Here is a 15,823-nt window from a genome sequence, read left to right on the forward strand (position 1 = left end):
CCAGAGCATTTCCTTCAGTTTGACAGACCATTTCTTGCATCGTCATTGTTTTCATTTTTCATTCATTGTTGTCACGAGAAGTTGCTTTCTTGTGGGTGTGGGTTCTTCATATGTGCGTGCGTTTGTGTGTGTGTGTGTGTATCTGTTCACAAATGTGTGCGTATATATGTGCGTACTATATGCGTGCATATATATATATAAATAAAATAATTATCTATATACACGCACATGTGTATCCGTGATATCGTGTGTGTGTGTGAGAGAGAGAGAGACCGATGAGTTTAAGCAAAAGTGCATAATGTAATGTTTACGAACAGAAAACAAACTATTTACATCTTAACGCTGTGTAACACGGAACAGACGGCTTACAACAGATGTGCCTCCTAGAGTGCAGGTTTGTTTGTTTGTTGTTGTTTTTTTTTTTTTGTAAAGAGAGCTTTGAGAGCCGTCGTATCCGCTTAAATCATTAACAACAAAGACGGCATTGAGACGTGGACATTACTCCGACACCACTCCTGTCTTGTCGAACCGAATTTTTAAAGGTTTTCTTATGCTTGTGTGCTTCGTGAAGTAGAACAGGCCAACTGAAGTGGAAAACAAAGCCGACTGAGGGTCCCCATGTCTTGAGAGTCTCTACCCCTCCTACCCGCTGCCAGCACGAGTCTTGGCTTGTCACATACTTGATACACCCTGTCTTGTAGACTCGGGTGTTGTATTCTATGTATGTAGTGCTTCTGCCTTCACAGTCAGTGGTGTTTGAGGATCCACAGCCAGATGTTGGTCCTTCGTGTCCTCTTAGTCTTCAGGCTAGTCTCTTAAAATCTTATCTTTAAACTGTTGTCTGTTGAGCAGCAGACGTGTTGGAATTTAGCTAAAAGACAATCCAGAATTTAGCTAAAGACATGCCGAAATTTAGCTAGAGCTCAGCTGGAATTGACCTGTACACAGACTGGAATTCAATTGTAGACAGGTTGGAATCATGCTTTACACAGGATGCAGGAAGCTTGAGGTGTCGCTATCAAGGCAGTATGAAAGACCGATGTGAAAGTAGACTGTCGCACTTGAAGCTTAATCACATTTTAATGAGTTTTTCAACAGGTGGTCAGCAGGGAAATGCCTTTCACCAATAACACCTGAAGTCGACCGCGAGCCTGAGGCTGAATTCATATTACTGTGCTTGCAGAACATTGCACTACCTTGTGGAGAAAAAACTACCAACGTAGCACTTTGTACTGACATAAAGCTTTTATCGTCTTTCGGCTTTAATTTGTCAGCAATAGCACGAATGTGTTCTTTATCGGCTTCTCGGCGATTACTTTTTTTTTCCAACACTCCCTTCAACGTTCGCCCCACCCCTCTCTCTCTCCAGGTAACGCAGCAAACCTACAGGCACAGGCCACTTGTCTTATTGGTTCCACTCTGGACGTCAACCGCGAACTGAGATCAGCCCATAGATTATACCCTGTTATTCTTCCCATGCCACCTGCCCACCCCGCTTTTAATACCCCGGGTGGCTAAGAGCCAACAAAAGTCACCGACCAACTACTGCGAGGAACTTAACTGAAAGGGAGTGGACGGGTTGTGATCCTTTCCTCAATAACTGTTTCTCCTGGCACGAATTGGGACCTCGCCAGCCTTGGATACCACGGCTTCACTGCGCCTTCGATCTCACTTACTGTGGTGTACAAACATGGCGAAGGGAGGACTCGCTGCGTGTTCCCTCTGTGCAGCAGCAACCGCACTTTCTTCACCTCGGTCAAGACTTGCTCATCAAGGGATCTACTCCAATGGTGGCGTTGATGGGGTTGCTGCCGAAGAGTAGCTGAAGAAGTCGGCATCGTGAGTGCTTGGTTAATAGCTGGTGAAGTGTGGCAGAGCGAACAGAGCGTGACACCGGGGGACCTGTGCTCGTGTGCTGCACCATGTGACCTGTCCTCGCGCGTTTGATCGTGGGAGAGTGGACGTTCTGCAGGCGGGATCATGATTCGCTTGGAGATCGTGGGTTCGAGTCCCCGGGCCCATGCCTCGCTGTACGGCCGGGTGGACTACGTGGACAGGACCAGCATGATCGGGACCCCCAACATCTGCAGGCCCCAGTCGCAGCCAACACGCAGCACTCGACTCATTCAAATTCCTTCAAAGACTGCCAGGTGAGCAAAGGCAGAGGGGTAGCAGAGAGGGGATGGGGATAATTATTGATCGGAATTCATGAAAACATCAGATTATGGTGTGGAACGAGAGAGGGACGTGTGGCTTTGATGTTCAGTGGCGGCGACAAATTAATCAGACACATCCGTGTTGTAGATTGTGTTCCACCCATAAACAGCTTGCCACTCGTAATCAAACGGTCATGCCTTTCACCTCAATTTACACAACTTATGTCGTCTCATGCATCCTACTCCTACTCCACCCTCGCTCCTGTCTCCCGATTACGCATCTGGGGCCGTTGTTACTAAGCGAGAGTAAATAGTTTCCCCAGAGCAAAATGAAGAACTTAAAGAAAAGCGTCTTTTTTAAATTAAAAGGCTATGTTCAGACCCAGTGGACACCACTTCATGGTTCTTTACCCCAGGGCACATCTGGCAGACTTTAGATGATACAGTTTTATGGGTAAAGCGACATCTGCAGGATCTGGACGCCACTTTATGATTTTGGAAACAAGACGCTTGTCCTTGAGTACCCATGATGCCACAGGCTTACCCTCGCTTCGTAACTACCGCCCCAGGTAGCAACATCAACAACATTGGAATCCCTTCTCTCCGTCGGTCGTCGTACATATCATCATTTCACTTCTGTCGTTATCTCGCGTGCATGCGCGGACACGTACCCAAGGTAAAGAGAGTTGCGATAACATTGTTCATATGCTCAGCCTTGCCCCTAGTACATTCCTTGCGTAGAAGGCAGAAGGTGGTGGTCATGCCACCTTCCGGGCAGTATCAGCGTCGTTATTAACCGCGGAGATGTCCACATTGCGGAAGATTTACCAAGCTTCAAACTCTTCAGATATTTATCTCGGGTGTGAAGCGGGTGAGACTTTCGCGAAGCTATTCCCGCGTCTGCCTTCCCTTGCAGAGAACTTGTCCAGGCGACACAAGTGACAGAAATGTGTTGTCTTTAGATGTCTGGCCCACATTCCTTGGAAATAGGACAAATCCATTTCAGATGCTGGAGAAAGCAAAGCAGGAACTCCTAGGCGTTCCATCGTCATTTTGAGACGCCACGCATCACCAACCAACCTTCCATTTCACAAACACGGGCGTGTCATTGAAAGCAGCTCTGTAGTAAGCTGTTCCAACTGAAACCGCCAGTTCCCGTTATCTGCCATTGTGACAGCTAATCGAATAATCGACAACAAAGTTATTTTGGACAATCGCTGAGTGATGACCCTTAATAGCTACTTCAAACTACGCCACCTTCACATAGTTCTGACCCTGACATGTTGCTGAAATACGAGGGCTTCATTGCTTGCCTTCGAGGACCATGCGCTTTAAGATTAAAGAAAAGAAAGTCGCAAAAAGACTTGGTGTTGCGGTAGAGGTTGATGGCACACTCTACTTTAATTTGTGGCAGCAGGCAGCATATTTCTCAGCTAGGACTTGAAGGGAAGCACAGAACCTCCCTGTACCTATGGTCGTTAGCCCCCTTTATTTGTATTTACCTAAGCTCTTGGAGTGAGGCGTGGTGGAGGAGGTGGGGCACCCTCCGAATGTCTAGCGACGCCTTTATTGATGTTTGTCGGAGTAGGTCGTTTTAATTACGACCGTGGTTTCCTTTGTCAGCTGTCAGTCCCGCCACAAAAGCCAGGCAGGGTATGGAAAGAGTGGGTAATGCGAAACAGTTGGGCTGAAAGCGTATCTAACACGTCTTGGAGCGGTGAACAGGTACGAATGGAAGTGACCCTCGTGCTTTATCTGTGGATCGCCAGCCAGTCCTTGGGCATGGCACAAAGGCTTCGACGCGCGCTGGGATCTGGGAGGGTTCTGGAGGTTGTTTTTTTTAACGGTGCACCGTCCTATGAGAGTCGAGATTGCACGCAGACCCCGGGTATACATGGCGATTGTAGGTTCGTGCACGAAGCTATCTGTCACTCGGAACCATGTCTACTGCATCAGAATAAATAGTTGGGTGGTGTGGGGTAGGGGTAGAAGACGTCGATCGTCCAGTGTCGTATATCCTCACCGTAGATATACATGCACAAGTGTTTGCGCGGGGTGGGGAGCATGGGGTGGAGTGGTGTAAAATTTTCATTTCGTTTTGAATACAGTTGACAGAAGCCTGACAGCTATTCAAGGCGCTGTTAGTGTCCGGAGGTATGAAGCACACGTACCCACCTCACTGACTCAAGTCCTATCTCCTGGCGAGGTTTGACATACAGCTTAGGTATAGCAGGTCCACTCCTGTGGTATGCATGCATTATAGGAGGTGATGTTGGTGTATTATGTATGTACACAGTGACAGTGATCACTTTTGTTTTGTCCTTCAGTGCAGTTGCATGGTGACCTTTGACACCAAACAGAAGTATCTAGACCTGCAAATCGCCCTCAGTCATAGAACATGAAATCTCGTGTACCAGCAATGGTCACGGCAGTAAACATTATATGAGGATATTGCATATTTTATAATCTTAGATGTTAACAAACATCGGGTTACTCGCACTTTTTGGAAGGCTTTCTGTTGTATAGTAATAATTGAAGGTTATTTACTATTGTCACACACTGCTTGTAACCTAAATGTTTATTGTTTATAACCAGTGTGATATGTCGCTTTTAACAAGCGCGATGTATTGTAACCATTGTGATATTTTGCTTGTATCCAGTGTAATGTATTTGTTCCTTGTAACCGTTTCTGTGTTCGTTGTAACCACTGTAATGCATTCCTTGTAACCATTGTGATATTTACTTGTAACCAGTGTGATGTATTCCATGTAACCATCAGTATGGTGTATTTCTTGTAAGTAGTATGATACGTACACAGATGAAGAGAAACCACAATCCACAGCAGTTCTGAGAAAGTCTGTGAAAGAAATGGTTTGGCCTAAATTCCAGTTTTGCTTTTTCTTCCCTAAAAGTGCAGAGGGCGCGCCTGCCGCGTGGCTTGGTGATCCGCTTAACACCTGCCTTGACATCCCACCGTACTCATTATAAAACTGTTTTAATTAAATGCATTCAAAGGTTAATTAATGTGTGTATTTAGAAATGCGTTGTGCAGTATAGACGGGAGCTAGACACTTGTAGGCACTTCCTAGCACTTGTCTACACACCAGCTTTACAACTGGCGAGATCAGCTCAGGTTTCAATCACCTAACTTCACTACAGTTCTATAAACTTGGAGTCAGAACTCGCTGGCCAGTGGTCACGTGGACAATGTCAGCGTTTCTTGCTTCTCGTCCGTTCTCCGGCATAAAGACTGTTTATTTGGAGCTACCCGGGGTAACAAGGCGATCGTCTTTTTTTCTCTCTGGGATTAAAAGACAGCACCAGGAGATGGAGTAACTACGCCAGACAGGAAGAAGGGAAAAATAGTGAAAGAGACATAATGTTTACTGGTTGCCTTGGTGACGGCTCGTGGCCCTTTGTGAGAGGTGGGCGGTTCTGAGATGAAAAGCACCGCGGAGCTTTTGAGACTGACATTTTTATCATGCGCACGGCGAAATGTAACGGCGAATTAGCGCATCTGACTGGAAGACTTTTGAGCACGTGTATGCGCACACACACACGCACACACCCACACACGCATTCACCCCTTCACACACACACACACGCTCACACACACACACGCATTCACCCCTCCACACACACACACCCACGTGCAGTCCCACCCTCCACACACACACACCCACACACGCAGCCACCTCCTCCACACACACCCACACACGCAGCCACCTCCTCCACACACACCCACACACGCAGCCACCTCCTCCACACACACACACGCAGTCCCACTCTCCACACACACACCACATGCACTTGTATAGAGACGAGGGGCGGGCAGAAGGCGTTTTTTAGTGTTTAGTGCCCGACGTGTGTACAGTTTATGGGCGGGTGGAGCGGACCTCTGTCAACCAGATGTGACTTCAAACGAGGCGTTTGTCCCACCCTGTCTCAACGGATGCCCGACACTTTCTCGCCCGAGGGCCGGACTGGACATGACAGACAATCACGCGGCACATATCATGATGGATTTGCCAGAATCGCGATGTTAAAATGAAATTATGTTGTGTCTGGTTAAAATGAGCTACCCGGATGAGGCACCTTCGCTGGCCGTAGGTTGGGAACCACGAAGTACCGCTGGTCGGCCTCTGACCTCTTGACCTGACCCTACGGTCCGCCGTTGTCGCCATTTGTCGACTGGAACCAGAACCCGTGTCACAAGCTGGCTGCAAGGGAAGATGGTACCAGAGACTGCGCAGAAGTGTCAATGGGTGTAAACGCTGTCCGTGTCTTTTTGTTGTGGACATTTGGACCGACACACCTTTCAGTGGAGCGTGCGAGTAGGACCTGTGGCAAGACCAGTCCACACATAAACACGCGCTGTTCTTTTTTCCTCTAACTTATTCCAGTGTCAGAATAAACTTTTCTCTTTTAGATTGTTTTGTTTGGATGGACCAAGGTTTCCAAAATGTAGTTTTCATTCAAAACTAAAAAAAGGATGCATGTGCAGGAATTAATTTACATTTAATTGCAAACTGAAAGATTCCGTTCAGGTAAAGAAATAAATTATCATATTAAAATATATAACATCCTTTATTTGAGCTTTGCACATGACATTTACGCAGAATAAAGTGATCATTCATACACTCATTCTTTCTCTCCTTCTTTCGCTCTCTCACACAGAGGAGGTAACTGCCGTCGGTATTACTTTATTGACGATGTTTTGTCTCCGCCACTGTGTCGCGGTGGTCTTCAGACGCATGTTGCCGCAGTGCGAAGTTTGTCGCCACAGTCTCCACCCAGAGTTTGCCTGCTTTGTTTTCCTTTTCACGGTCACTCGTTTGTTTCTTGATTAGCCCGACCGCCATTGTGTTGCTGGCGGCTCCAGCAGCGTGGCGGACAAACACGGCGCCTGGCTACGTCGTCAACTGCCGCCACACCTGGTTGCTATGGTGATTCCTGTGCATTTAGGCGCCATTTTTCATCGACATGCTAAGCAAACAGGGAGCTTAATTAATAGCTAATGTCATCGTAGATCGTTTTGATAGATTTTTGTTTTGGTCGTTCCTGTTTCTACTTGTGGGAGTTGTAACCCTTTACCTTTTACAGTTGGTATTTTGCCGGTCTTCATCGTTTTTCTGTTTTAGGAAAGGGGAGAGAGGTGATGGGAAGAGGATTCACCGTCATAATTGCAGGGAAAGTTTTTTTTAAGTGGAAAGCACAATATAAATCAATCTCTTGGGTATGCGGGTTTGAGGGGGATACTAATGTAGCACTTCTGTCGATTGTTGTTGTTGCAATCAAGTCGAGACCGATGACAAAGTGTGGAGACACCAAACTACTCGTGCGGAGCGTTCAGGGCCAACCCAGGTAACCTGCAGCACACTCACCTGTCTACTCAGCGTCAGTGGTGCGGAAGAGCGAGGGAGAGTGACGCACACCTGCAACGTTTGGCTGAGCACCTCTCTCGTCTTACTGTCGGCACCTTTGAAATGTCTACTTCACGAGAAAGTCTGTTTTCACACTGATGGCCACAGTGGCCTTGGCTTCCGTCAACACCAAGTGAAGCTCCCTGAGGTCGAGCTCATGCACGCCCAACAGGATGTCAAGCTAAATGGCTTTATTTTTTTCTTTCCATCTTTATTTTTTTTTTATCTCCCACACTCTTCCATCTGCTCTACCTACGCACGTAGTATGAACTCATACGATTTGTCATCCGTCTTTTCCAGCGGGTAGAAGACCCGCCCAGTGAGAGAGAGAGAATGTGTGCTGAAAGGTTTCATTGATTGACACCCAGCTCTCCTGCCTTGTCCATCCGCCTGTCGTGAGAGACAGGAACCGCTGGTGCCAGTGTTCCCACCCGATCCCCGCCCTTGTCGCTACCCGCCTCAGCGCGACCAAGCTGTGTGTCTGGCCCTGCGATGCTTCATTTCGCCATCAGTCGGGTGGCGGCATGTCGCAGAGGGCGTGTCGCCGAGCTGCCAACGCACTGTGACGGATTATTTGGTATTGTTGTTGATTTATTTCTCTCCGGCGAGAGGGCTTGAGACTGGAAAGTTCTCAGCCTAGCTTTTTTTAAAAAACTTTCGCACGGGAGCCGTTGGGGCACGTTTGAAGGGAAAGACACGGATGACATAAACTGTGAATTTCTGATAAATGGAGGTAAGGTGTCTTCGCTAGTGTGTCTCGTGTAAAAAGACATTTCTTCAACGAGGCGTCAAACCCTCCACAATCGCCGTTACGCCACCTGTCACACCCGGCCTTCATCGAGGGTGTCAATGACCGTGCACAGAATAGGGTCGGCAGAGAAACTTGTGTCATCATCTGGATCTGAACCAACAGAAGGTAGCTGATCTTGGAGGTTGTGTGTTTTGTTTTGTTTTTAATCTTCACCGTTTCCAGTCGCATTTGAGAGGCTGGAGACTTTTCTAGAAGTCACGCTTTGTCGCTGTGGTAGACGCGGATGAGCTGCCATTTCTACAACGGAAAGGAGTCGCTTTGTTTGTGGGTATATCTCCAATGACCACGCGCTAAACACTGACATCCGCCTTTCTACCGGGTGTCGCATGAGATCGCGGCACTTTGTTCAGTAAGCAGTGTGGACGCCGATGTGAACAAAGGCTGGCCAGTGTGTGTTGGAGGTCGTTGTTGTGACCGGCATGGCTGACCTGTCCTGACGCGACTGGCGTTGAGCATATACCGGATTACGTCACGCATGAGCATGAGTCACTGAACCCTTCCTCTGAACACTTCGTCTGAACACTTGCTGTGAACACTTGCTGTGAACAGGGAAGAGCCAACACTCCGTGGCGTGGACAAGAGGACACGAGGGGGCGTGTCGCACGGTCATGGCCAGGTCTGAGCGGAGGAAGACGTGATGGCAGCATGCTCAGGGTGGGAGTCCAGACCACCGGAGGACTTCCGGGCGACCCCGGAAACAATGGGGTCCGCCGAGCTGTGCGAGCAATGGCTGGGCCTGCACCGGCAGCCATACCCCTATCCTCCGGACTTATACGGGGTCTCGCTTCCACCTATCAGCCTCGAAAAGGGATGCAACACCCCACCCCGGAGCTCCAGACCGCCAGGAGGAGGAGGAGGAGGACCACACGCGAGTTCTCACTGGCCACCTTTGTTTGGGATGACCTCCTCGCCCTTCTCATCAGGTCACAGCTTTCGTGGTGTTGCCGAGGACGAGCTGATTGTCAGAGGGTAAGACAGGACGTGGCTACACGGGGGTTGCCAACTGGCCTTGCTGTGTGAACATATTTATTACTTTATCTGTCTTCATATTTTCTAGTTTTTTCTAAATCCTTCTCCCTCACCTCCCCAAACCCCTTCACCTCCTCTCTTCCCAACAGATTCCTATTCCCCACAGTGCGGTGGCCTTTAGGTAAAAGCACGTCCTTCCTATAAAATCATCAACAAAAAGCTTTTGTTCCTCCATGCTAATAAACCTGAATGTCAAGTTTTTGTGAAGAGCTTTTTCTGCCCGTTCTTGTTTACTGGCAGTAATAAATTCTAAGGGAGTAATGGATGCTGTGTTTCAGACAAACGCTAACCATCATATTTGTTGTCATCAATCGTTAATCATTACGCCACCCTCAAAAATATCAACCCACAGCCATGTCTCTATAATTATAGTAGCTAGTTGTCCACTTCTACATCAAGAATACGCCGCTTGATCGGCATTGTCATGTTCTTGGCAGCGGGAAACAACAACACTTAAAACCAGTGGACAGTAGACTAGAGTTTTCAGCGCTCTCAGTCAGAACTGTTGTGTGTTTATCTGTCATTTTTCTGTCTTTCCTTCCATTCATTTCTAATGAAGCCTAATCATCCTGATTAGCCCAAAAATGTCGGAAGATGACATTCTGTTAGACACGACAATGTCGGAGGAGGACACAGCAGCCACCATCTCTGCAGCTGCTGCAGTAGCCACTGTCGTTGCCTTTCCTTCCCTTAACACCCGTTTGTGCTTCTGGTCTTCTGTGGTTGACGGTTGTCTTGTCACATGATCACTTTTTTACGTGGAGCAAGTAACTAAGGGTATATCACTGAAGGCAGACGGCCCTGTAAACGGGTGTAACATGCAGAGAGAGAATAAAGACGATATCTGCGCCCAGGACACCCGATCCTCAACTGTATTGGCGACAAGCTGGGCCCTGGGACCATGATCATGATGAGAGGACCATCGCTTGTCCAAACATGATCAACAGGACATACTCGGGGGTTTTCCGAATTGTTCCTAAAAGTATATTTCGCATGAGGGAGTGTAATTTTATGTCGGCCTTTATGTAGTAGAGATATAATTGTACAGTGAGAATGTTTTGTTTCCTTATCGCCATTTGTATACTGTGTTTGTTCATGTAGTCGCAATGTGCTGAGAGGTTCATGTGCAGGACATGTTCTTTGTCGCACCAGACGGACAATTCTCATGGTCATTGTTTTCTGGCTAAACACCGACCGCAATACACCAATGGGCTGGTCATTGGCAAGATTTTTTTAATCTCTCAACCTACAATAACGGCCCAAGCGTCCGTCCTGTGTCGCTCGCTACCCACCTGTCCAGCATCCAGGTGATATTTAGAACAAGTCTGCTGCAACATTTCTGCTTTGTCCACGAAGAACACGAAGGCAAAGCCAGTCTCACCCTGAAGTCCCGTTGTTATTTCAGTTCAGATGGCAAGTACCTATCAGGACACCTGCTGTCATCGAGTGTTGCTAGGGTGGGTGACCTCCGGGTGGTAGTAAGTACCCGCCACTGGCAGGTCTTGACATGAGGTCACATTTCACTGTGTGTAGAAGGCTGGTGGGAGGCCATCATGTGGGACTAGATGGCATCACAATGCACCCTCTATCCTTTATCTCTTTATCTCACCTGCCCATCGACATTTCTAGTATAGGCTTTAGTCCATTTTTTAAAGTAAAACAGAAGAGGATCTAGGAGTAACACCTGTCAAGATGTCTCACTTGCAGGGATCAACGACAACTGACAACCCAGGTGTTGAGGATTCTCTCTCGTGCGCTTACCTGACATCACGTGAAGGATGTTCCAGTCGGGCGACTGTTTAATCCGCGTGGCCACGAGACTCTACCCGAGGGGGGTGGGGTGGACGGGGAACGCTTGAGTTGAACTTTAGACAATAGGAGCTTTCTGTCGGTGTTGTCAGGGGTGTGGGAAAGGCAGCTGTGTAGAGACTGTATTCGAGTGGTTTGACTTGTCATTTGTAGTTTTCATTGGAGCGCCATCATTTGCAACTATCTGCTATCCAGTCCTCCTCCTCCACAAAAGAACTTCATTAGTTTCCTCTCTCAAAAACGAATTATTCATAAAATAACTCTGCTTCCAAACGACACGTGACATGGGGTACATCATGTTTCTCTACCCCAGGGCACCTTTGCCACCGCTCTATAACTGGTGTTCTCCTGCTTTATGAACCTTTTTACTTATTTTTTTAATCCTCTTCCTTAGAACATCAGCTCCTCTGTCTCACGCTGCTGTCAGATCATCACCTCTGACACCTTCTGTAGTGTTTATGTTCAGACTTGCTTATAGTGGATTGTCCCTCGTGTAACTGTGTGCCCCTACACCTTCATCCTTAAGTTACACTCATTGCATCTATTGCATTATTACTACTACTACTATTATTATTATTATTATTATTATTATTATTATTATTATTATTATTATTACTACTACTACATGTACTGCGTCAGGCCTGAAGACTTCTGTATTCTAGCTCTGTTCTCCCCACCGTGTCGGCCGTCTTGATAGTCACCTGTGCAACGGTTACTGATTGCTAGAGAGCTGTTGCCGTAGTTGGTTTGTTGCCTGAGTGCAGAGTGGAGTGCTTCAGCTCACAGACATTAGAGAGGGGAAAGTAGCGCGAGGCTTCATCGTTGGATAAAGTGTGTGGGGGTGATTGTTGCTGGAATAACAGTCGGCCTGTTTGCTTTCTTTCTTCGTCAGTCGTGTCCTGACTTGTCAGGTGTGATCTTTCTTCCGTTTTGACGAAACATGCTAGAAATCGCCCAGGTGAGGAAATCTATACGTTTGGTGTGTCAAAGGTTAACCACAACAAGAAGCGATATAACGTTAAACCTGAGGGAGGGAGGACCTTATCCATGTTTACAGTGGGGGTGGGGTGGGGAGTCAAGGGTCAAGACGTCGAGAAGGTGAAACTTGAGTAATTAATACCATAAAGCTCAGAAGACTAGCTGTTTGAGTGGCATCAAGAACCGGATCAACAAAACACCACCGGCACATATTTGCAGAGTTGGTTATCGCACCGGACTGTGGAACGTGGATTTACTACCTAAACATCCCTCGCACCTGATCGGCGGTGCTGTCCCTTTGTACCTGTCCTCGCAGCCTCGACACTCGAGGGACACGACTGATCTGTAGGACGAGAACAACCACAAACACCCTCAACACTCGAGACGTTTGCTGTGGGTTTGCTGGCCTGTACCCTGTACCCTGTACCCTGGGCAGGTGGAGCAGCTCCTGTGAACGTCACTGTAGACAAAGTACGTTAGTGTGACCTAGTTATTCCGTGTTATTTAAAAAAATCTATATTGGACATTCTGGAGCATGTCCCTAGTGTGTTTCTCATATGACAACAATATTTTTGCGAGATTAAAATAAAATATTTATCAACAGCAACCTAGCTGACAGGGACTCCATTGATAGAAATGAGTTGAATGTATCCTCATAGCTTGATAGCTTTTGATGGCATAGTGTCATAGTTTGTTGAAAAAGAAGCCTTTAAGTATCAAGGAAAATTCACTTTCAGTTTTTGTGTAGAATCAAGGGGCGCTGTTGACTCAGCTTACAAGCTGACTACTTGTTGTGATAAGTCTTTCATAACTTATGTATAGACATGACGAACGCTTGACCAAACTTTGATATAACTGTCATGTAAAAGCCTGCCAAAGTTCATCAGAATTCAGTATATGCCCAGTTAAAGTGTTCTTAACTGGGCCAAGTGCCCAAGTGTCAGACGTCCGAAGTCCCAGTGTATTTGCAAATGATACATTTGCCGATACTGCAAACAATTTAGAATGAGATCAGCGTGTTGACCAGTGTTCCAGTGTCACAAACATCCTGTCTAGAACTCTTGGTTCCCTGTGACCTTTACACACAGCTTGCTAGAGTGGTCAGACGTGACACTTGCCCGGGTACAAAGGACCCTCAGTGTGTCAAGAAACACGAGGCAGTGGCAACGCCACCTACAGGCAACTCGCGGCCATCAGCCGTATCTTGCACGCGATACCCGCTTTATAGGTGTAGCTCGTGCCGGGTGCCCGTGGTTCAGGGGTGCGAAACGACCAGAAAGTCGTTAGTCATGGCGGTAAAGTTAAAGCTGTAAATTTTCACCGCATTTGTCGTCGATAATATTGCTGCGCCCGTCGTCCCTAGCAACCACGCCGCTCCGTGGGCGGCCCCGCGACCGGACGAGGGACACACAGGGTCGACGTGGCGCGTAGAGTAGGGGCTGACGAGGGCTCTTATCATGGGGTCATCGTCAGCATCGTTTTTGTATCGTTACAGACCTCTGCCGCCTTGGACAGTCGTCCTTTGATAATGGCACGCGCTGCTCGTGTGACCATGTTACTTGTTTTGTTTAACGTTTATTCGGTAGATTGGAGTGGGTGGGTTGGGAGGAAAGCTTTCATTTCTTGCTAATGCATCGGCATCTGCTGGTAACAATCAGTCTGCTTCGCCCCAAACCTCTCTCAGTGCTTGTCTGGCAGTGTCTTGGAAGCGCCGCCTTGAGGTCATCGTCATCTGCTCCACTAAGAACATCTATCTATCTACAAAGAGCTTGTACTACCTGCCTGCTCTGCCAAGCTCACAGAGCCCAACTCTGAACACATAATGTAATGCCCATCCAAAGGGAGGATATAGGACAGTCAAACACGGAGGAAACCATTCTTTATCGATAGCATGGCACGTGACATGGCGGCGGAAAGGAGGATCAGCTGCGATAAGACATGTCAGCTGCCTGTTTGGAAGGTCGTATTCACACCTTGATCTTTCTCACAACATCACGCACACTCCTATGTCATTTCCGGCTACCCATCATGCCTCCTCACTTTAGACTAAAGAGCATTTGACAGGGGCCGCCACTCTCTTGTTCTGTGAACACGACGGGGAGATGCGAGGTGATCATACGATGAGCCTTGTTTCCTCCTTCAACACTTTAGCTAAAGAATTTATATCAAGGTGTATCCTCCATTTCATAACAACCTTATCGTGATCACGCACACAGCCATACCCTCCGTCTGTCAGGGGTGGAGGAGACTAGCGGGTTTTGAAGGTGTGGTGTACTCCATGAAAAAGAACTTTGGGGTTATAATGTTATTCATCCACCTGATCCACCTGGGTATTAACCTCTTGTGTTGAAGCACAGCTCGCGTGCGAGTATGGCAGAGCTGCATACTCCTGTATGCACGGTATGTACCTCAGCATACATCATCATGACCGCACGACAGACTGATGTTATCATGCTCAATCAGTGGGTACGGGTACACAGTCTCTCTACCCGTCTCTTGTGTCTGTGTGTGTGTTTGCATGCTATCTTACTTTCCTACACTATCTCTTGCTGCTCCTATCGACCATTCCTGATGCAAAATACGAAGCCCAGCTATCGATAGCCAGCAATAATAATATCATAAAATATTATTTCCTAACTCACCAGGAGGATGTTTTTTATCCGACATCAGAGATGTCAGGGCTTGTCCATCATGCTGTGCGCGTTTCCATGACTACGGCGTGTTGCAGACCGGTAGATAAACATGGAGCATAGATTCAGGCAGGCATCGTGGACAAGCTGACGAGAGGCCTGAAGGGCCTGAGAGAGAGAGAAAGAGAGAAATATCGGTGTGTGTGATCGCCACAGAGCTATCCCGCTGTTGTCCCTGCCTGCGTAGGCTGCAGACAGACGACGGGGAGGGAACACCAGGCTGGAGGCGGAGGGCAGTGAGGAGGGAGGCAGTGAGAGCAAAGACTGGTGGTCAATTATTGACAAGACGAGTGTCAGACCGAAATAGAAATGGCGGCAGCCGGGTGCCAGCCTTCTGTGATTCCTTGCATTTTTCATGAAAAAGCGGTTTTATTGACTCTTAAACAGCGTTTGGCGCAAGCGGGGGTCGGGCGGACGGCGAAAGGAAGGGTGGGGGAGGACATGGAAGCCCTTTGACATTTTCCAGTTAGACATCGGGGATGTCAGCGCGGCTACCTTGTGGGATTACAAATGTTTGTGTGTGCGGTGTCTTGGGTGGGTAGAAAGTGACTGGACGGTGTCCATTGTAAGCATTGTAAATCTCGTTCTCTTTTTTCAGTCTGTCTTTATGAAGATGTGTTTCCCATTAAAGGTGGCGGAGAGAGTGGCTCCTCCTTTAACATACCGTGCATTAGACACGATTAACCACTCACTGACAGATCATTGTCCACAAGGTCATTATTATGGCAGTTTTACCTGTCAGTAAAGTGCGTTTTTAAATTGCATTTGAATAGAACTTCAGGTAAATACGATGTGAACTGTGTTTAAAATATTTCATGTCCTGCACCATGATCAACAGTTCATTTACCACAGTTTACTGTAGTAGGAGTCCAGTACAACAATGGACGAGATGCTATTCATCTACAAGACCAGGCCATTGGGCTGGCG

At 47.6% G+C, this 15,823-nt stretch overlaps 1 protein-coding gene across 5 annotated transcripts in view; it reads left to right on the forward strand.

The window, feature by feature from the left end:
* Window positions 1-15,823, forward strand: part of LOC112576641 (protein FAM149B1-like) — a 43,114-nt gene that overhangs the window by 7,122 nt on the left and 20,169 nt on the right. Inside the window, exon 1 of one of the 5 annotated variants that reach the window (XM_025259449.1) lies at window positions 750-2,150. The exons of 2 other annotated variants lie outside the window; for them this stretch is intronic. In XM_025259449.1, the coding sequence (XP_025115234.1) occupies window positions 1,981-2,150 (170 nt within the window). In that variant the 5' untranslated portion in view covers window positions 750-1,980. Of the gene's footprint in view, window positions 1-749; window positions 2,151-8,097; window positions 9,360-15,823 lie in introns of those variants that run through there. 2 more of the 5 variants (XM_025259374.1, XM_025259289.1) reach the window with 2 other exon arrangements.

Source organism: Pomacea canaliculata, linkage group LG1 (assembly GCF_003073045.1).
Source record: "Pomacea canaliculata isolate SZHN2017 linkage group LG1, ASM307304v1, whole genome shotgun sequence".
In the NCBI taxonomy this organism is placed as follows: Eukaryota; Metazoa; Mollusca; class Gastropoda; order Architaenioglossa; family Ampullariidae; genus Pomacea; species Pomacea canaliculata.